This window comes from Hylobates moloch, unplaced genomic scaffold, assembly GCF_009828535.3.
Source record: "Hylobates moloch isolate HMO894 unplaced genomic scaffold, HMol_V3 SCAFFOLD_22, whole genome shotgun sequence".
NCBI lineage: Eukaryota > Metazoa > Chordata > Mammalia > Primates > Hylobatidae > Hylobates > Hylobates moloch.
In genome coordinates, this window is record NW_026652297.1 from 11,591,729 (window position 1) to 11,614,355 (window position 22,627).

General features: G+C 51.4%; 2 protein-coding genes across 2 annotated transcripts; one reads left to right on the forward strand and one right to left on the reverse strand.

Annotated features, from left to right (window-relative positions):
• Positions 1-14,776: 14,776 nt before the first annotated feature.
• On the reverse strand, positions 14,777-18,217 carry FOXL2NB (FOXL2 neighbor). The gene is made up of 3 exons (XM_032144020.2): positions 18,118-18,217; positions 15,930-16,049; positions 14,777-15,305 (listed from the first exon to the last, which is right to left on the reverse strand). The coding sequence occupies exons 1-3, from the start codon at positions 18,215-18,217 to the stop codon at positions 14,998-15,000; spliced, it is 528 nt and encodes a 175-aa protein (XP_031999911.1). The 3' UTR covers positions 14,777-14,997.
• Positions 18,218-18,444: 227 nt separating this feature from the next.
• On the forward strand, positions 18,445-21,348 carry FOXL2 (forkhead box L2). The gene has a single exon (XM_032143790.2). The coding sequence runs from the start codon at positions 18,859-18,861 to the stop codon at positions 19,987-19,989; it is 1,131 nt and encodes a 376-aa protein (XP_031999681.1). The 5' UTR covers positions 18,445-18,858; the 3' UTR covers positions 19,990-21,348.
• The last annotated feature ends 1,279 nt before the right edge of the window (positions 21,349-22,627 follow it).

Genomic DNA, 22,627 nt, shown 5'->3' on the forward strand with positions numbered 1-22,627 from the left:
TTTTGTTGGTAAGGGAGGGAATTCCAGTTTGCATTCAGCCTACTATTTCAAAATCCCACTCAACAAATTTTACTGAACTGGAAAAAACTACTCCCACCCCTCTGGTCATGCTTCAAGAAGAACAATCCTCGTTGCCTGCCAAATTTGAGTAGATTCTTATACGGTGGCTCAAGGCTCCAAGTAGAAATGTTCTAGCAACCAAAACAAAGCCTGGAATTAATACAGTGTCACTCCTGTTGTGCCACATTGGTCAAGGTAGTTATAAGCTCACCTAGATTCAAGGGAAAGGGGCATTGGCCCCGCCCCTCAATGGGAGGAGTGTCACAGAATCTGGAGGTCATAGTTTAAACTATCACCAGCATTTGGAGTGCAGCTAAAATTGGGTGCAACTAAACATAAGAGGTAAATAACAACTGTGAGATGTATAATTTATTGAGCATATACTATGTTCCAAGCACTTTACTTCCATATTTTATTTATCCTTACAAAAAACCTGTGAGAGATAGGTAGGCATAACACTCCTCATCTTACAGAGGAGGAATCTGCATTCATACTGTTGGCATGAATACCCAAAGTGCTTCAGTTAATGAGTGGCCAAGTTCAGCTCCAAGGCAGTCACACTGCAAGGCCATGCTTTTACCCACTCTGCTATACTAATTTTTAAAGTCACTGAGCAGTGATAACTTACTCTAGCCCTCGCTCACTGAAGCTGCCTGTGAGGAATTCGAGCTTGGGGCCAGCCGTCAGGAGAGGGAGGTGGCATCCCAGAGCAGGGCTTCCTGTGTAAACAGGAGGCGCATGGGAAGCGGCACTGTGGTGCTGGGACAATGGGCAGTGAGCAGGCAGGGCCTCCTGTCTCCGGTGGGTGCTCAGGGCTGCAGGCGGCTGGGCAGGAACAGCTGGGGCCCTGACTCCCTGACGCCTGGCCCAGGAGAGGAACTGCCCCTCTCATGGCTTTCCCAGGAGGAAGTCCCCCACTGATTCCCGGGAAGCCCTTCCCATCACAGGCCTTGGCTGTGCCTGGGCCTCCTCTTTCTTCTTAAGGAGCATGTTGTCTTTGGGGCTAATCTGGGATACAGGCCTCTTCTGAAGTCCCCATGGCCTGGAGGCTTGGAGGGTGTGGGCAAGCAGGCCAGGCCCAGATGCCAATGCAGGAGGCAGCCACTGCTGAATGTGCACTAAAGAAAAAATGCATAAGGCATTTAAAAAAAAAAAAACTTGAGGCATGTAAAGCAAGAATACTTGACTCCACATCCAAGTTCCACCTCTAACTAGCTATGTGGTCTTGGGCAAGACACTTAACCTCTCTGAGCCACAATTTCCTCATTTGTAAAGTGAGAAAATATATCTAAATGAAAAGAGTTGTTTGAAGGTTGAATGAGATAATGTTTGTAAACTGACAACTAGTAAGAATAATTATAACTAAGAGTATTTAAAGCACATAAGTAGATTCCCATCTTTGACAGGCAACTAGTCTACAGGGTATCACCTAAATTTTCACCATCACAGAGACAGAGTCTCTCTGTACCAATCACCACATAGGGGGGCAAAGCACCCAATGCCTGGGAAGCCAGAGAAGGTGGGTCTTGGAGAGGGTTCTGAGTGGACCCTAACCACTATCTTCCCAAGGCTTGCGTGGCACTACACACTTGGCCACCTCTGCTTCTTCAGCTACTCCTGCTCCATCATTTTAGTTTCCCCCAACTCTACTTATCTCTTTTCTTTAATGTTCTCCTCCTCTCTGTCTCTCCACACACTCCTTGAGTGACTTCATCTTGTCTCATCTGTAGACTAAGAACTCCCAAACCTCTCTCCTGAATCCAGACCCGCATGTCCAACTGCCTCCCAGACATTTCCCCCTGGATGTCCCTCAGGCACTCAAATGCAATGTGTTCCACACAAAAATCATCATGTTCCCAAGAAACCTGTGCCTCGAGCCTTCTCTGTCTCAGGGTAGCCACACCCTATGCCTAGTAGGCCAAGTCAGAAAACTGGGAGGTGCTCAATCCTCCCTCACCCTCACACCTAATCAGCCTTCAAGACTCATAGATCCCATCTCCTAAATGTCTCTCCAGGTGGACCCTTGTCTCCATCTGCCTGCCCCTTCCTTAGTGCAGGCCCATCTTCTCTCACCTGGACTCTGCTTCAGGTTTAGCACCCTCCATCCATCCTCCACACTGCAGCTACCTTCATCTTCTTAACACATAAAACCTCTCTTTCACTCCCATTTTACACCCCTCATGTTCTCAAGATAAAGTCCAAGCCCCTCAAGGAAGCACCCTAGGCCCTCAGTGATGTAGACCTTGTCAGCCTGTCAGAGCTCATGGCCTGCTGCCTGACACACCTCTCCTACACTGGGCACTGCCAACCCCAGCCACAGGTGCTCTCCCTGTGAGGGAAGGAACCTCAGGTCTGGGCCTTCGCACACATGCTTCCTCTTACTGGAATGCCTTCCCCACACCTTCTTTGGCTCTTATGCATCCCTCAGGACACAGCCCCAGTATCGCCTCCTCCAGGAAGACTTCCCATGCTTCCACAGCCTCAACCTTCCCCCATCACAGTATTTATTAAAGTAAACTGCTTTTGTCTGTTTACTTATCCAACTCCCCACTAAACTGTACCTCCCCAAGGGCAAGAACAAGACCTTCCTCTTCTCCAAATCCTCACGCCTAGCACAGGGCGTATAAAGAGGAGGTGCCCTGGATACATATGTTCACTCAAATGCATGAATGACAACTTCTACCAAAAAGGGAGTGGTGCTAAAGGCAGTCCTTGGGAGACAGTCAATCTCAAGTAAACCCACTTATGTTGTAGAAGCTTCCTCCTCCCAGGAGGCAGATATAGTTTAAAGTTTGCAAGATCCTGCTACAAAGCCCTCAGAGAAAAAAAATCTAGTGGGATCCTAACAGAAATCCCCTCCCAGGCATGTTGGGGGGGCCAAAGTGGGTGGATTCCTTGAGCCTAGGAGTTTGCAACCAGCCTGAGCAACATGGCGAAACCCAGTCTCTACAAAAAAAATACAAAAAATTAGCCAGGTGTAATGGTGCATGCCTGTAGTCTCAACTATCCAGGAAGCTGAGGCTGGGGTCAGAGGATCACCTGAGCCCAGGAGGCCAAGGCTGCGGTGAGCCATGATCACACAACTGCACGCCAGCCTGGGCAACAGAGGGAGACCCTGTCTCAAAAAAGAAAAAGAAATCCCCATCCAGGCAGGAAAAACTGAGAAATATCAGTAAAACATTTGGTGAGCACAGACTGCTATATACAGTATGCGTTCAATGTGGATAGTCTTCCTAAGACTCAACATGGAGAGAAAAGGAGACAAGGAAGTGTTGGGGGGAGGGTGGGCACACACACGTGCACAGGCAGGCACACATTTATCTGTGTGCACAACTATGTATGGACATTTGTGTGCATGTGTGTGCAAGCACGCAGTGTATACGTGCAACCATGTGCGTGGGCACAGCCAAGCCTACATGATTATGTTACTCCATTCATGTACTCTTCAGATTAAGAAAAGACTATCTCTTGGCATACAAAGAATGCCCAGAAGACTGCCCAGTCCCAAGACCCGTAAGCACCCATTTCTCATAGAAAAGTAAAGCTAGGGCAGTCCCACCTGTTCTTGGTGAATGTGCCAGCCATCCCTACACAAGGCGTGCATCCCATCTGGACTTTACCTCATCCTAAAGTTGCCCCTGCCTAAAGAATGCCTTCGCTATGCCTTCGTTTGGCCTTAAAAGCCCTCGTTACTCAGCCCCGGAAGCGGCCACAGTAAAACCCCCGTCAGTTCCACCATCTTAGAACGGATCCTTCCCTCCTTTCCTGGAACGGGAATCCGTGGCAGGACTTGGCCGAAGGTGACAATGGGAGCTTGCAGCGTGGGAGAGCCAGCGTGCATCAAGAAGACAGGAGGAAGGCGAGGTGACCAGTGTGCAGGACCCCAGCTCTCAGGAGCTGCTCTGGGCGCGCGCGTCTGTGCCCGTGCACCTGAGGCCTTTGCGGCGAAGCCGGGGCTCCCCGCGGGCTTCCTGCATCGCTGCCTCCAGGAAAGATATCACCCGCCTCTCCCAGGCCCTGGTCGCCACCGCCGGCTGCCGCTTCCGGCGGGCCTCTGTGGGGAAGGAGCGCGGTACCAAAGTGAGGAAGCACCCCGTCGCTGGGGCGAGCCCCGCTTCCGGTCCGGAGGGACGCGCCACGCTCGTCCTACACCCTGAGTCCTACACCCTGAACACCCGTCAGGCCTGGAACAACACCGGGAAACGTGCCTTCCTTCCTCCACCCAGGAACCTGGCCGGACTGCCCGCAGCCTTTGTCTTGCAGCCCTCTCCCATCCTGAATTTCCCGCCTCTTCATGCTACTGCCTCACTATCCATGAACACATACAAGGACCCCTAACATTTGTCCTAAATTCTTCCCCACCCCAAGTTTCCACAATAACTAACAACAATTGCATGTCTAATCCCTTACCAGATTAAATCTTGATCTAAAAGAAAGAAGCTCTAAATGCGAAGTCCCCGGCATTCGCTCAACAAACATTTTCTGTCAGAGGTATTACACACCAGGCACTATGTAAACCAAAATGAATCAGAACACAGCCCTGCCCTCAGGGAGTTCTGTCTAGTGGAGGGAGATAGATAAATTAACAAATAAATTATAGCATAAAGTAATATCTGCTGAGATAAAAGCAAGCACAAAATTAGCTGGGTGCGGTGGCCGGCACCTGTAATCCCAGCTACTCAAGAGGCTGAGGCAGGAGAATCGCTTGAACCCGGGAGGCGGAGGTTGCAGTGAACTGAGATCATGCCACTGCACTCCAGAATGGGCAACAGAGCTAGACTCTGTCTCAAAAAAAAAAAAGCAAACACAGAAAAGGTGCCATAGGAGCTCAAACATCAAGCCCAGCCTACTGATACATAGGATTGGGCCAGGAAGACCTCCAAGTCCCCTAAGAGGAGGTGACCCTTGAGCGAACTTGAAGGATGGACAGCAAGCAGCTGAGAAGACACTAATGGGCAACTCCCCTTCACCATGCCCAGTGGGGCAACCTGAAGGCCCACATAGCCAAGGCTGCACCTGGTTCAGTGTGAAAAGAGGGGTGTGCAGGGACAGAGCACCCAGAACATGGACATGCTGAGATGACCAAATGGCCTGCTGAGAATAGGGGCCAGGCCCAACACCCCCTCAGAGCCCTGCTTCTGGCTACAGTAAACACTTAAGGAATATTTGTTAAATTACAGCCAATGCTTAATGATCTCTGTGGGCCATATGTGTGCTTTCTTCCAAACCAGACTAAAGAAAACTCTTCAAGGGCAGAAACTACCCTACATCTTTTCTTATGCTTGCCAGAGCACTTAGCACATACCTGGGCACCTGTCAGGTAAGCAGCTGAAATTTTCCCTTGATTAAAGCAATGACGGTCTTTCCTCTGGTCCCCAGCACCTGCAATGGCATGGTGGCCAGCTCAGCCCTACTGTGGCCTCTCCTAGGAGACTTGGCCCTTACCAACAAGGCCTTCCCATATTGCCCAGCTTGAAATCCCTCCTTTCTTCCTCTTCCCTCCTATAGCACCTGTGCCTTGGGCTGAGAGAGCTGTGGAGAGGCTTGTACCTGTCACCTGGGGCTTCCTGTGGGCAGAAATCATGCATTGCTCCTCTCCACTTCCCCACCCATAACAGTCATTGCACAGAAAAGGGGTTCAACAAATGTATGAAGAAACAAATGACGTGGTGGTGAGTTGGTGCTTTGTCATTCATCCTTTCTTTTCTTCTATTCTTCTTCTGGGTGGAAGACATTGCCTAATACTTTTTAAGAGCCCACAAATTCAGCCATTTCCTAAATGACCCCTGGAGTTCCATCATCATTATCATCAGATATAAGAAGAATCCATCATTCATCCTGCCTGTCCTTCATGGGCCCAACCTCAGGGCAATCAAACGGTTGATAAGGAAAAATTTTCCTTTATGGAAGAGTTTGGTTAATTCATGAAGATGGAATGCTAGAATTAAAATATCACTGCTTTGCAAACCCTAATGAATAATGGCTCTAGGTGGTGATCATCAATGACTGTTAAAAATCAAAATACAGGCCGGGCGCGGTGGCTCACGCTTGTAATCTCAGCACTTTGGGAGGCCGAGACGGGCGGATCACGAGGTCAGGAGATCGAGACCACGGTGAAACCCCGTCTCTACTAAAAATACAAAAAAATTAGCCGGGCATGGTGGCGGGCGCCTGTAGTCCCAGCTACTCGGAGAGGCTGAGGCAGGAGAATGGCGTGAACCCGAGAGGCGGAGCTTGCAGTGAGCCGAGATCGCGCCACTGCACTCCAGCCTGGGCGACAGAGCGAGACTCCGTCTCAAAAAAAACAAAAAAACAACAACAAAAAAATCAAAATACAAACAACCCAGGCACTAGTGTTCTGATGGAACTACACAACACTATCTATGAAGTGTTCTTGCCAAAACAGCAAAGTTGAATCTAACCAAGCTTCTAGATCTACCAATGTACAGGAAATAAAGAGGACAGGGGAGCATGTTAAAGGATGTCACAGGGATGCGGTCAGCAAAATCCAGGTTGTGAGAAACTCTGTAGGACAAGTGGCCCAGTGTCTTTAACAGATATATTGCAAGAAGGAAAAAAAGAAAACAATGAGAGGTATCTATAGATTAAAAGTGACACGAGACATATTAATCAAATGTCGTGTATAGTATAGATCTTGTTTGCATATTGATTCAAGCAAACCAACTGTAAAATCTTTTTGAGACAGTTGAGAAAATGTGAACATTGAATACCATGAGCTGGGTATTCACTACACTAAAAAATCACTCTGTGTTTAGGTATGATGACAATATGATAGCTACAGTAGTTTTGGGGTTTTTTAAAGTATTTATATTTTAGGGATGTAAACTAAAATATTTACAAATGAAGTAATAGATATGATGTCCGTGGTTGGCTTCAAAATAATCCAGTGGGGGAGGGGTGAGGAAATGGATGGGGCTATAGAGGGAAGCGGATGGGGGTTCAGTGTACTATTCTCTCTCCCATTTTGTAGGTTCAAAATGTGCCACAATAACAGGTTAAAAAGAGATCAAAGGTACAATATAATAATGCTCATAAGAACAAATTAATATTATATTCATAATATTAATACTATGAATATATTACTAATCATTGCTAGGGTCTAGTGTTTCCTCTGTCCCAGACCCTATACTAAATCTTTTCATAGAATATCTCATTTATCTCTCAGGAACACTGCAACATAGATACTATCATCACCATTTTGCAGATGAGGGAAATGAGGCAAAGAAAGGCTGGATATTGGGCCCAAAGTCACACAGCAAGTAAATCACGGAGCCAAGATTTAAGTCGAGATCTGCTGAAACTTGAGCCCACCTTTGTTCCCACTCACCATCCCACTTACGGGCATGGACTCCCTGAGGTATAGGCATCACTCTCTGTTTCACAGATGTAGAAGATGAGACTCTGCTCAACAGTAACTGGTGAAGTTGAAAATCCCTGTGACCTTTCATCCAGCAGTCCCACTTCTTGGTAAACTGTAGCACATGAGCACTAGCAGACATGCCTAAGAATATCCATAGCAAGACTATTGGTAATAGTAAAGAATAGGAAATAACCCGACGTCTCTTAACAGGAACATGGATAAATAAACCACGATGTATTCATACAATGGAATGGTGCAACACAGGGAAAATGAATGGAGCTTGTGTTTGTGTGGCAACCAGGAACTTTTTCACAAACATAAGGTTGAATGAAAAAGCAAGCACGTGTCTTTCTGCAACAGCAGGATACCATTTATATAAAGTTAGGAAATACAAAACTACACGAAGTATTGCCTAAGAATGGGTACACACATAGTACAAGTGCAAAAACAGGTATGGGAATCTTAAGCACCAAATTTACCATGGTGATCACCTCAAGAAAGAGAAGGGCAGAGAGGAATCGAGGAAGCCAGGGTCCTCAATTATATCTGTAAGATTTATTTTTTTTTTTTTTTTTGAGACGGAGTCTCGCTCTGTCACCCAGGCTGGAGTGCAGTGTAAGTCAGCCAGGTGCATTGGCTCATGCCTGTAATCCCAGCACTTTGGGAGGCCGAGGCGGGCGGATCATGAGGTCAGGAGATCGAGACCATCCTAGCTAACACGGTGAAACCCCATCTCTACTAAAAAAATACAAAAAATTAGCCGGGCTGATGGTGGGCGCCTGTAGTCCCAGCTATTCGGGAGGCTAAGGCAGGAGAATGGCGTGAACCCGGAAGGCGGAGCTTGCAGTGAGCCAAGATTGCACTCCAGCCTGGGCCACAGACCGAGACTCCATCTCAAAAAAAAAAAAAAAAAATTAGCTCGGTGTGGTGGCAGGTGGCTGTAATCCCAGCTACTCGGGAAGCTGAGGCAGGAGAATGGTTTGAACTAGGGAGTCAGAGGTTGTAGTGAGCCGAGATCATGCCACTACACTCCAGCTTGGTGACAGAGTGAGACTCCGTCTCAAAAAAAAAAAAAAAAAAAAAAAGATTTGTGTTAGTGTGGCTATGAGGAAACAGGAATGCCACACACTGTTGGCAAGAGTGTATTCTGGCTCAATCAATAAGGAATTTGGCATAATCTATCAAAGTTATAGGTGCATATATCCATTACCCAATCTTACACTTTTAGAAATCTTTTTATAAACATATATACATACCTACAAAATGAGATATATGCAAGTTTATACAGTACTGTATTGCTTGTAAAAGCAAAGGATCAGAAACAACCTAGATAGCATGCAGCTCTAAAAAGAGAATGCATTGATGTGGAAAGATTTCTAAGATGCAGAACACTGTGCATTCAATACTGCCATAGGCAAAAATTGAGGGATTGCAGGAGAATGTATGTGGGTATGCTTGTATGTGCATAAACTATGTCTGGAAGGATATACCTGAAACCAGAGTCACTGGCTGCCTGTGAGAAGGGTGACTTGGGGGACAGAAATGGGAGAGAAACTTTTCAATGCAAGCCTTCTATATTTTTAAATTTTGGTCCATGTGAATACATTGCCTACGCAAAAAATGATTTTAAAAAGTCTGAAACAAGGTGAGCTTCCATCATTTCCAAGGCTGATATCAGTAAGAATTGGAACAGAGGTCTGTTAGCCACCCAACGGCAGTGCCTCCCAGCCTGTCAGCGGTGTACATAGATGACAGTGCCAGGCATCAGGACCTCTGCTGCAGCTGCACTACCTACCTCTGTGTGCCTCTGGATCTGAGTTCCCAGCACCTGCATGAGGAGGTCCCTTCCTGTTCAGATATGCTATGAGTCCCTGGTCCTCAGGAGTACTGCCTCCAAGCAAACGGCCAGGGACAAGAGCTTCCTGGAATAGGAAACATCGGGATCCTGGACTGTCCCCACCCAAAGCCCCCAAATCCTGACTAGTGCTTCCCCAACAAAAACCTGCTTGTACCACCACAACAGCCTGTCAGCAATTACCCCCAATTACAAACCCAGAGCTGGGCAGCAAGACCTCAATTAGTCTAGAAAGGGGCCTGAGGAGGGGCCACCTGCAAAGCACAGAAAACCCACATATGGCCTCTACCCACAGAGTAGCAACACTCCTCTCAGTCAAGCTTAGGGTCTTGGAGACTTGGAAATTTGGTAACCCATGGCCCCGAGGAGGAGGCTACTGGTTCTCCCTCCTGCAGTGACTATTCCATGCAGGGCCTAGTCAAGCACTGTGCCTAGAGGGGCAGTTCCCCAGACTTCCTGCTCTCTCCCTGCTCAGACCACGCTCATCCTCCCCACTCACCACCTTCCAGGGCAAAGTGCAACATCTCTCAACAAACCTTGCAGAGGGATGCCCTAGGCATCAGCCTCTGAAGCCCACCATAGGCTTGGCTCAGCATGCTGGGAGGAGGACCAAATTCCCATCTCTTTCCAGGGAAAGAAAGCCTCTGAATTATCCTCTGTAGCATCCAGAAACAGGCTGGTCCCTAGTCCAATCTTAGTCCATCTTCTGCAAATTCCGAGAGGGACCCCATTAGGTTGCTGAGCCCGGGACTTGGCAAGCTCTGAAGTCTTCACTAAATTGGCCCCCATCCTCTTCTTCACAGTGTGTGTGTGTGGCTGTGGGAGAGAAACTGTGTGCATATGTGTGTGTACACAGATCTCAAATCTAGGTGTGAGAAGGTATGCAGAGAGGACTACAGGTTGATAGGAAATGAGTCTCTTACCAGGCGGCTAGATTTGGTCAGGTGGAAGGGAGAACTTCCTGACCTCACGGGGACAAACAGGTACGTGTACGGAAGCGAAATTCAGAGCCCACGGTCAAGTGGTCACTTATCAGCCGGGGGCCTTTGGCAAGTTACTCACCCTCTGAGCCTCAGGTTCCTCAAGTGTAAAATGGGAATAGTACCAATCTCTTAGGTTTCTCATAAAAATGCAATGAGATAATGCATGTAATGTTCCTGGCACAAAATAACTGCTTAATAAAGGATAGCTATTTTTTTGGCCAGGTGTGGTAGCTCACGCCTGTAATCCCAGTATTTTGGGAGGCTGAGATGGGAGGACTGTCTGAACCCAGGAGTTCGAAACCAGCCTAGGCAACACGGCGAAACCCCATCTCTATGAAAAATACATAAATTAGTTGAGTGTGGCAGTGAGCACCTGTAGTCCCAGCTACTCAGGAGGCGGAGCCCAGGAGGTCAAGGCTGCAGTGAGTCATGATCACACCATTGCACTCCAGCCTGGGTGACAGAGTGAGACCTTGTGCAACAAAAAACAAAAAACAAAAAAGCTGTTTTTTCCATTTATAACAACAGTAATAATAAGTGCAGGTAAATAGTGGTTTTTAAAGAGTGCTATCTATAAGGAAAAGGCCCTGTTAAAGTATGTCTGTCTATCTGTATATCACTGCATTTGGTTTTATCACTTTGGAAACTGTTTGGCAGAATCTATTGAAACTAAATATATGCCTACTCCTACAGTTCACTCAAGAGTAGTAAAATGCCCTTCACAAAAAGACATGTACAACAATGTGGACAGCAGCTTTATTTATGATATCCAAAAACTGGAAACAAATGTCCCTCAACATATGGATGGATAAGCAAATACTAGAATATTACACAGCAATAAAAAGAGATAAATGTCTGACACATGCAACAAGACCAGTGAATATTAAAAATATGTTGCACAGAAAAAACTAGACATAAAGGCATACGTGCTATATGCTCCATTTATATGAGGCTCAAGGCAGGCAAAGGTTATTTATGGTGATAGAAATCCAAATATGGTTTCCCTTTTGAGGCAGTATTGATTGGAAAAAGATATGAAGGAATCTTATGAGGTGCCAGAAATGCTCCATATCTTGATCCAGGTGGTGGTTACATACTGCATTATATGTCAGAATACATCGAGCTGTATATTGCTTACCATCTGTAAGTTATACTGCATACAAAAATATGGAAGAAGGCTAAATGCCCATCAACCAATGAGTGGATAAAGAAAATGTGATATAGATACACCATGGAATACTACTCAGCCATAAAAAGGAACAAAACAATGGCATTCACAGCAACCTGGATGGAGCTGGAGACCATTATACTAAGTGAAGTAACTCAAATATGGAAAACCAAATATCCTGTGTTTTCACTTATAAGTGGGAGCTAAGCTATGAAGACGCAAAGGCATAAGAATGACATAATGAAGCCGGGCGCGGTGGCTCGCGCTTGTAATCCCAGCACTTTGGGAGGCCGAGGCGGGCGGATCACGAGGTCAGGAGATCGAGACCACGGTGAAACCCCGTCTCTACTAAAAATACAAAAAAATTAGCCGGGCGTGGTGGCGGGCGCCTGTAGTCCCAGCTACTTGGAGAGGCTGAGGCAGGAGAATGGCGTGAACCCGGGAGGCGGAGCTTGCAGTGAGCCGAGATTGCGCCACTGCACTCCAGCCTGGGCGACAGAGCGAGATTCCGTCTCAAAAAAAAAAAAAAAGAATGACATAATGGACCAGGTGCAGTGGCTCACGCCTGTAATCCCAACACTTTGGGAGGCCAAAATGAGCAGATCACTTGAGGTTAGGAGTTCAAGACTAGCCTGGCCAACACGGTGAAACCCCATCTCTACAAAAAATACAAAAATTAGCTGGGCATGGTGGTGCATGCCTGTAGTCTCAGCTACACAGGAGGTTGAGGCAGGAGAATCACTTGAACTCAGGATGCTGCAGTGAGCCAAGTTCATGCCACTGTACTCCAGCCTGGGCAACAGAGCGAGACTCCGTCTCAAAAAAAAAAAAAAAAGGCCGGGCGCAGTGGCTCACGCTTGTAATCCCAGCACTTTGGGAGGCCGAGGCGGGCAGATCACGAGGTCAGGAGATCGAGACCACGGTGAAACTCCGTCTCTACTAAAAATACAAAAAATTAGCCAGCGTGGTGGCGGGCGCCTGTAGTCCCAGCTACTCGGAGAGGCTGAGGCAGGAGAATGGCGTGAACCCTGGAGGTGGAGCTTGCAGTGAGCCGAGATTGCGCCACTGCACTCCAGCCTGGGCGACAGAGCGAGACTCCGTCTCAAAAAAAAAAAGAAAAAAAAAGAATTATATAATGGGGACTCGGCGGGGGGGGAAGTGTAGGAGGGGGATGAGGGATAAAAGATCACACACTGGGTACCGTATACAATGCTCGGATGACAAGTGCACCAAAATCTCAGAAATTACCATTAAAGAACTTATCCATGTAACCAAAAACCACCTGTTCCCCCAAAACTGTTGAAATAAAAAATAAAAAACTGGGCACAGTGGCTCACACCTGTAATCCCAACACTTTGAGAAGTTGAAGCAGGCAAATCACCCTGAGCTCAGGAATTCAAGACCAGTTGGGCCCACATGACGAAACTCTGTCTCTACCAAAAATACCAAAAAAAAAAAAAAAAAAAAATTAGCTGAGTGTGTTGACTCATACCCATAGTCCCAGCTACTTGGGAGGCTGAGGCTGAGGTGGGAGGATCACTTGAGCCTGGGAGGTGGAGATTGCAGTAAGCCAAGATTGCACCACTGCACTCCAGCTTGGGCAACAGAGTGAGACCCTGTCTCAAAAAAAAAAAAAAAAGTGTTTCATAAAGTTATAGTGCATACACACACACACACACACACACACACACACACACACACACCCTATCTTGGCATGAGGAAAATCTCCAAAGGTAGAACAGTAATACAAAACTCAGCCCTTCTCTCTCCCTTCCTCTGGACTTTGTGCCAGCTAGGCATCTAAAACTGCCTTCCTGCATGGCAGTTGCCTATCGTCTTTAGGCAGTGCCCGCTTTGTGGGAGAAAACTGAGCCAGGAATCAGGACCAAGGGGGAAGGGCTCTCTCTGGCATCGCCTCATGGGTTAGCGTTACCTTGCAAGCCAGCTGCCCTGAATGCAGAGACCTCTCTGTTTCCAGTAAAGTCTAGTTTGAATGTTTCAGACAGGTCATCACCATGATTGGGAACTAGGGAAGTGTCCTTGTCCTTGCCTAAGGTTCAGCACCATGGCCATGCAGCTATAATGAGCAAGTAACCCCAAATGGCAGAGAACTCTCAGATCCTGAGCTGGATCTCAATGATCAAACCGCTTTTCCTCAGCTACAGTCCCTTTCTTGGAAATTCTAACTTCATTATAAGGAAAGTGGCATCTCCCAATTCTGTCCAGCAGAACCATTTTCTAATTCTATTAAAAGGCATTAAGCCCATCCTGGTGGGGAGCACTGAGTGAGAAGTGGAGGGCAGAGTCTCTGCCCATCAGTGCTTACAGTCTGGGTGTGGAGAAAGGCAACAAGGCAACTTTTAAGAACACATCATGTTCCCCAGAAAGCCTGAGGCCTACTGGCAAGGCACTCACTGTTCAGAGATGAACAAAATGGCTTTGGGCCACAGATGTCATGAGGGATATCAGAGGAAACATGTCAGCAGCTCCCACCACCCTAGAATCCGCCTCTGAGAGCATCCCAGGGGTCTTTGGAGGAAGGAGGGCCTCACTTGGCCCAGGACCCAGACCCTTCTGCCTTTTTCCCAGTTGGCCTCCACCATGAAAAAGGCCGACAACTGCCCTGCATTCTGCCTGATTGACGGTGGGGCACATAGTCCTTGGGACACAATGGTATTAGTGGACTCATACCCCAACATCAGCAAGGTAAAGAGGAGCCCAGAGCTCTGGCCTACTGCCTCTCAGCCCTTCCTGGGAGAAAAAGAGGGGAGTTCAAAGAGACACTTAACAACAGGAAGCAGCTCTCATGTGTGAGTTCTTCCTAGAGTAGGAGGTCGCTTCTCTTTCCTCTTTCTCAATACCTGTCTCTCTCTCTCCACTCCCCTATTCTCTCCCAAGCACATATGTGGGTAACTGACTTTGCTAATCCCAACCAGGCAGACTAATACCCACTGGCTTCAGACCTGGTGCTATGTGGGTGTCTGCTGCTGCAGCTTACTGGTCTGAGCAGCAAGCTCAGCAGAGTTTCGAGACAGAGATGAAGCCTGTGTGAGTGGCTTGTGCATGTTAAAGTGTATCTGGAACGTGCTCAGTACCTGAGCTTCTCTGTGGTCTGTGTAGCAATCCCACCATGAAAACACCCAGGTGCCAGCCCAGTCACCCCAATCACAGGTCAAGGACACCAGAGAATCAACAGGCTTCTCGGAGTCAGGCTTGTAAACATGGAGCCCAGCGGTCCTTCTGTGCCGTGAGATGCGAAAGTGAGCAGCGTGTGAAAAGGCTTAGGGTCTGCACATTGGCTTGACATGTTTTCCACCCGCATGTGCAGGATCTGAATTAGTATGTGCAGCTGGTGAGTGTGAGAGAAGTAGGAGGGGAGGGAGAACTAGAGGGGATTTGGAGTTGACAGAGGGAGAGAGAAGTGGATGGAGTAACGTGACCTGAGTGGAGGGACACTGAGTCCCTGAGGTGTGGGTGCAAAGGGCCCTGTGAGGGGCCGGGAGGGAGTGAGTGCTGACAGTTTTTGAGGCGTGGGGTGTATGGGGATGTACTAATAGACACAGTGAAGCTTCTCTTTGCTAGCCAAGCACCGCAGAGGCCATCCCTCCAAGCAGAGGGATGCAGCAAGCTCTATTCTCTCCCGCTCAGGAGTGGGAAGCCCGCGGGTGTTTCGGGGTCCCGCTAGGAAAGGTGACAGCGGAACCTGGTTCAGGCAGCCGGCGGCGGCACCGGACGAGCTGAGCGGTTCTAGCGAAGCGCTGCCTGCCTCAGAGCAGCCGCGACGCTCCCCTAGTAGAGCTGGGCCGCCCGGAGCCCGAGGCGAGGGCCGCTTCTGCCGCTGTTGCAGGATTCCCGGCCCTGGGGAGAAAAGCGTCTCCATCAGAGCCATGTAGATTGCTCGCGCCGGCTGTCGGGACCTCCGAGGCGCGGGGCCAGGCTGTGAGGAGGCGCGGGAGCTGAGACTGCGCTCAATCGGCGGTTCACTGGAACCGTATCCGCAGGCGGCGCTCCGGTGGGACCACGGTCAGGAGGCGCCGGTGGCTGCTGAATTGCAGCTGCGGGACCCTGGAAAACTGGGGCAAAGAGGCAGTGAGCTCTGCCCAGCCCACCACCCTGGCCTTTGGAGGTGAGCGCCGCCCCAAGGTCACTAAGCCAGGGCCCTGCGTCGCCCCAATGCCGCGCGGAGAAAAGGAACCGGCCCTGGCGTCCACAAAACCTAGGCACAGTACGCCCTGTTCAGAGAAGATCCCGACCTCGCCAGCAACCAGCCTGCCTCCGAAGGTTGAGAAGTAAATCAAGGCGCCCCGCACCGTTTCCTGGAGCGCCCGGTTTACCCACCTCTGACTGGGCCGGCAAGGAGAGGATTCTACTCTCTCCCTAGGCTCCTCTACCTCCAGCCCGAAGCCCCTGGCTTTTCCGCAGAAGCCTGGAGGGGACCTGAAAGTAATCATTCTGCCAGGCTTCCCGCCCGCATTTTCTTGCCTGTTTTCTGAGCCTTCGAATGCCGGACAGCCATGTGAAGGCACATCTTGGGGAGACCGATTCCAGCCCTTCCCAGGCTGCACGCATCAGGCATCCTCTTCTTCACCAGGGCTGGGGATTCTGTTCCTCTACGGGGCAGTCAGAAATCAATATTTTCAGAGCAGAACTCCTTTCTACTCTGAAAATCCCTCAGAGGAACTCCTTCATTTGCCCCCAACCCCTACACACACACACACACACACACACATGCACACACACACACACACAGAGGCTCCTTAAAGGCTGAAAAGGGAGCCGAGTGTGGAATTCAGGGAAGTGATGACACACACAACAATGCTGTTACACCTGGCTGCTGCACGGCTGAGCAGCGGAAATGCCTGTGAGAAGAAGAAAGAAAGACAGAGAGAGGCAGAAAGCCAGCCTGGGTGGTCAGGAAAAAAAAGGGGGGGAGAGAAAAGGACAGAAGAGCCCCCACCAGGATGGGGCCAGACCCAGCAGTTTTTCCCCCTGCCCAGGCCCTGGCTGGGGGAGGACAGGCACTGAGGCCAATCTGCAGCAGCCCCAAACCTGACTCACCACTCCCACCCAAAGCCTGGGCAAGGATGGGGGTAAGGAAGAAGAAAAACATCTGCACTCCTGCTCAGAAAGCAGCAGCAGGGATTCTGCAGAAGTGCTGCTTCCCCCATGTCTGTTGGGTGCAGTGGGAGACCGCCTGTAAAAAAAAACCAAGCTACTTTGGGGATAGCCTTGCTCCCTCTCATCCTTGTGACCAGGCAAGGGCTGCCCTGCTGACCTCTCTGGTGTCATCTTCAAGATGCTGAATTCCAAAGAGCGCTACCACCCTTGTCCTCCCTCCCTTTCATCTCAGAATGCAGATCAGAGGCCTGAGTGAGCAGCAGACAACACTTGTAGATGGCCTGTGGATGCTGGAACCACAGGCCACTGAAGGCTCCTTGGGCTTCAGGAGAACCCCCAGAATCTAAACAGCCTGGGAGGAAGAGGCAGTGACAGGCATCGAGTCAGCCACTCCAGACATGCCAATCACTAATGCACAGCTACATGACATCCATTCAGTCCACCTTCCTCCATAAGGCAGCCCTGCCTCCCTCCTCAGCATTAAGGAGTTTGGGGCTTGAGGATTCAAAACACTGGCCATCTCTCTCATACTTTATGACTGCAGACTTTTTGGTAAGGCCAAGTTAAAAGGCACTGTTAAGGAGCACACTGTTAAAAGGCACACCTGATTTTCCCTGAAACAATCTCTGTACATGCTGATATAATTGGATTCCCATCAGAATTCTGCTTAAGGTAGGTGACAACTAACTCCTGATTCTTTGGAAAAAGATGAGAACAAATGTCTCATCAGGAGAGAGATTTGAACAAGTCCCTCCCTCAGCCTGATGTTTTTCTTCCCAGTCTGTGGCAAAATACATACACTGGGAGGGAAAGAGGCATCAAAGAATTGTGAAACGAAGAAAGGGGGGAAGGAAAGAAGTAAGAAAGGAGAAAAAGAGAAGATGCAATATCCACCAGCTAAATTTACTCTAATACTTTATGAACATATTAAATAACTATCAGTATAAGTGTGTTTTACCTCGTAAATACAAATCTCACACCTTGTACATGTGCATACCTGTGTTTCCGAGCAGCACACATGCACCTGGTATCTCACCCATCTCAAGGACAGCTCCTCTCCATGACTTCCATATGTGACCCCTGTGCACACACATACACAGTCCCGCAAAGTCCCGGGCAACAGCCCCGCCTGTGTTAGTGCAATAGCTGAGGGGCATCTACTTGGTGCTGTTAAAGCACACATCCAACCTTCACTCCAACCCCGTAGGATTAGTACACGGATTCCAAGGAGGAGCCTGGTTCCTAGATCCACTGGCAACGCAGGGAGAGGCAGAGGTGATTCAGGCGGCGCCCCTGGACGACTATTTCCAGAGATCCTCTCCCCAGCCCCATTCCAGCCCAGTCACTCTGAGAGCGCGAGGGACAGGCCAGGCCGAGGCTTCTTCGTACAGTCACACGCGTTTTTGGGCTGACTTTCCCAAAGCCTCAGAGCAGCTCTCCCCACCCTACCCCGTCCGGCCCCCTCGCCGTCTCGCCCCTCCCCAGCCCCGAGCTAGAAGTTCAGCCTCAAGACGGCAGCAAACGGCAGAGCAAAGGAGTCGTTTTCTTTCACCTGAAAGCCGCGAGGAGGCTTGGAGCGCCTTTCCTCGCTGGGGCCCGAGCTTCCTGGGCTTTGGCCGAGTGCGGGCAGACCCCACCGGGGTCCTCGTCATCTCCCGGCCCAGCCCGCAGAGCGAGTACCGGCAGATTTCAAGAGCGCGTGAGCCTGGCTGTCGGCTGGGCCCCCGAGGCTCGCTGGGCGGGGGCAGGCCGGTCCAGGCTGTGCGGGGCGTTTACAAAAAGTGACTTGGAGATGAACTCGCCCGTGCGCGGCTGGCCGCCCCGCTATAGGGGCGAAGGCGCCTGACGCAAGCGGAACTTGGTGGAGCCCATACGAATCAGAACAGAGCGAGGCTCCTGGCGCACTAGGGACTCCAGGAGGCAGCTCCGCCAGAGACGCGGGTCGTGCTTCGGGAAACCGGGGGCGGGGGGAGGGGGAGAGCGCAGAAAAGAAAACCCACCAAGGCGGGGACTGGCCTGAGCGGGGAGGGGCGGCGAGGCCGGAGCCCCTCTCTGTTGGGCGGACTCCCCATGGCCAGAGGCTGAGCTCCACTCCCGCCGGCCGCTCCCTAGGGGAAGGGAAAGGAGAGTGGAGAGCAGCGAGAGGCCTCCAGCAAGCAAGCGCGGGCGGCATCCGCAGTCTCCAGAAGTTTGAGACTCGGCCGTAAGCGGACTTGTGCGCCCCAACTCTTTGCCGCGCCAGCGCCTGCAGCGGAGAGCAGAGGCGGCCCGGCCGCGGCGCGCCGGCTTTGTCATGATGGCCAGCTACCCCGAGCCCGAGGACGCGGCGGGGGCCCTGCTGGCCCCAGAGACCGGTCGCACAGTCAAGGAGCCAGAAGCGCAGCCGCCGAGCCCAGGCAAGGGCGGTGGGGGTGGCGGTGGGACAGCCCCGGAGAAGCCGGACCCGGCGCAGAAGCCCCCGTACTCGTACGTGGCGCTCATAGCCATGGCGATCCGCGAGAGCGCGGAGAAGAGGCTCACGCTGTCCGGCATCTACCAGTACATCATCGCCAAGTTCCCGTTCTACGAGAAGAACAAGAAGGGCTGGCAAAATAGCATCCGCCACAACCTCAGCCTCAACGAGTGCTTCATCAAGGTGCCGCGCGAGGGCGGCGGCGAGCGCAAGGGCAACTACTGGACGCTGGACCCGGCCTGCGAAGACATGTTCGAGAAGGGCAACTACCGGCGCCGCCGCCGCATGAAGCGGCCCTTCCGGCCGCCACCCGCGCACTTCCAGCCCGGCAAGGGGCTCTTCGGGGCCGGAGGCGCCGCAGGCGGGTGCGGCGTAGCGGGCGCCGGGGCTGACGGCTACGGCTACCTGGCGCCCCCCAAATACCTGCAGTCTGGCTTCCTCAACAACTCGTGGCCGCTACCGCAGCCTCCCTCACCCATGCCCTATGCCTCCTGCCAGATGGCGGCGGCCGCAGCGGCTGCAGCAGCGGCGGCTGCGGCCGCGGGCCCCGGTAGCCCTGGCGCGGCCGCTGTGGTCAAGGGGCTGGCGGGCCCGGCCGCCTCGTACGGGCCGTACACACGCGTGCAGAGCATGGCGCTGCCCCCCGGCGTAGTGAACTCGTACAATGGCCTGGGAGGACCGCCGGCCGCACCCCCGCCTCCGCCGCACCCCCACCCGCATCCGCACGCACACCATCTGCACGCGGCCGCCGCACCGCCGCCTGCTCCACCGCACCACGGGGCCGCCGCGCCGCCCCCGGGCCAGCTCAGCCCTGCCAGCCCAGCCACCGCCGCGCCCCCGGCGCCCGCGCCCACCAGTGCGCCGGGCCTGCAGTTCGCTTGCGCCCGGCAGCCCGAGCTCGCCATGATGCATTGCTCTTACTGGGACCACGACAGCAAGACCGGCGCGCTGCATTCGCGCCTCGATCTCTGAGAGCCCACCGCATGCCGGTGCAGACGGATGCGAGGATGCAGGGACGCGCGACGCCGGCCCCGGTCGCAGCCGACGCCGCCGCCGCCAGCCGGACCTCACACCCTCTGGGCCCGCCTCTGGAGCCCGCGCCCAGGGTCCCTCTGTGCTTTTTCGCTCTCCTCAGCTCCTGTCGCTCCTCTTTGTCCCCTCAGCTTGTCCTCCTGTGCTCACCTCCCTGATCTCTATGCCCTTGCACTCCCCTGGCCTGAAGCCGCCTCTCTGCGCGCTTTCTACTGGGCTCGTCTCTTTCCGGAGCCCCAGCGTCTGCTGCCCAAATTCACCGCGGAAAGGGCCCGGGGCCGAGGTGCGACCGGGCGTCGGCAGCGCAGACCTCTTGGCCTTCTCTCACAGGTCGGTGCGCTCGCGCTTGGCGTTCCCCGCCCGACTGCCGTGCAGTCCATGGCTAGACGCGGCGGACAGGACTGATGGCGGGACCGCGCTGCCCGAGAAAGGGACGGACCAATACGTGTGTTTGCTCCGCGAACCCTCTTGAAGCTGTTCAGAAGCCGCTTGCCGCGGGGCCCACTAAGCGGGGCGCGGGGTTGCGACCCAGCAGGAGCCCGGGCAGCCTGGCTCCGCGGCCTGTGCTCGGTTTACACCGCGGGCCGGCGCGGAGGGAGGCTGCGTTTCCTCCGCTATCAGTCCCGTCGCTTCGGGCACCTCCGGGCCCCGGCGGCTGGCTAATGTTTTGTTTAAAAGATCGGTGGAGCTTTTTCAGAGAGTATTTAAAAAAAAATAAGGAAAAAAACGTTCACCGGGGAAGTATTGTGGCCTTGGAGTTTGCTAAATCCAAACATGAAAATCAAAAGCTTTAGTATTCCTTATCTTCTCTTCTGGAAGATTTGCGTTACAGTTCCTGTTGGGCCTTCAAAAAGCTGTGTTCAGAGTTAGGAGAATATATCCAATAAAAGATGGTTTCGTCTACCAATTGGGGAAGTTTCACCCTCTCGCTATCTGAAGAAAAAAATCAAAAACAAATGTCCCCGGATCTTCCGATGCAAGTCCTGCAGGCAGGGAGATCACTGCTTGCCTGGCCCACGCTGCTGGGACGGCTCGTACTCCCTGCTTTTTGTTTTTCAAACGTCCTACTTCTCCCACCTTGGGAAGGAGAAATGTGAAACCCGGCAGCGGCCGACCTAGGCGGGCTTGTGGCCCGGAGCTGGCCGGGCCCGAAAACCATAGACCTGGTTGTACTGTAGCTTGTTGTTTGGGGGACCAAATTTTCTAGAGAGAACTAGAGCACTTTTGTTGTGTTGTTTTGTTTTGTTTTTGTTTTTTGCCTTGTCGATTCCCGAATAAATTTTTTGTTCCTTCTTTTAACACGGACTTCTTTATTTCCGTCGCGCCTAAGTTAGTTCAGCAGCTAGTTAAAAAAGGAAGATTTTCAGCAAAATTTTATCTTTTTCAGAATGAGTTAAACAAAGATTGAGAGCAACCGGGGTGGCAGGCGTTTGTGGCTGTCGCTGCTGCTTTGTTTTCCTGGGGATTGTTTGTTTTCTGTGTCATCACTGGCCCGTTGCGGCTGTTTAACGTCAGCAGAAAGACTTTTTCTGCCGTGGTTCGTTCACAAGGCGCGACTGTAGGCAGGACTTGGTTTATTTTTGTACCCATTCAAGTTTGTATTCTACCTCATACATAGTTGTACTAGGTGTATGGGCTGGCTGTGTTTTTATTATTGTTCTCAAACTTTTCGATTTTGAGTCAACTATAACAGCCAAGAGTTTGTTCCAAATATTAATAGATAAAATTCTGGTTGTGGAAATGCGCTGCAAGCTGCTAACCTCTGTACAAATGTGAGAAGTGACTGCTTTATTATTTTTAATAGTCAGAATTCATTTACCTTGAGATATGGGTAGTAGATTTGGAGGTTTCAGTAAGGATTGAACATACTTCGTGGCTGAAGAAATTTAGTCTTTTTTCTTTCTCTGTCTTCCTCTACTGAGATCCCCAAATAACGAATTAAGATCCATGCTTCCGCGCAGGCACACAGGCGTTTGACCTGATTGCAGTCTGGCTCTCCCAGGCAGATTAGGGGGTGGTCGGCCTTCACTCTTCTGATGGGATAGATGACTTCCGACTTCTGATAGGATAGATCCGCCGGTTCTTGCGGGCTGCTGCTCAGCTGGGACTAGACCCCGCACCCAGCCGTGTGTCCCTCACTGCCCCCCCCCCCGTCTATCTCGGGGCCTGGCCAGCAATGTGGCGGCAGGTCCAGGCCGGCTGGTGGGCCAGGAGCGGTTTTGTGCCACGGGAATGAGCCTGCAGGCCTCTCACTTCAGCCCTCCAGTGGTCAGGCGGTAGGAACCTCAGGGTGATATCCCTGTTATGTATAGTTGGGCCCAAGATGGCTTCTGCTCAGAATGCCCCCCGCCCCGGACAGGCATCCTGCGAGAGGCTACAAGGCAGGAGACTAAGCCATGGGGATTCTCAGGGGGCATCACCTCAAGACTGGGACTGGAGCTTACCAGAAAGCGGCAGGAGCAGGAGGGAGAGGGAGGCTCAGCTGGAGCAGGAAGCCCTAGAGGTTGGTCAGGCCTGGTGTCTGGGTGCCTTTGGTGCCCGGCTGCTCCACTATCTGGCTAAGGGGAGTTGCAGAACA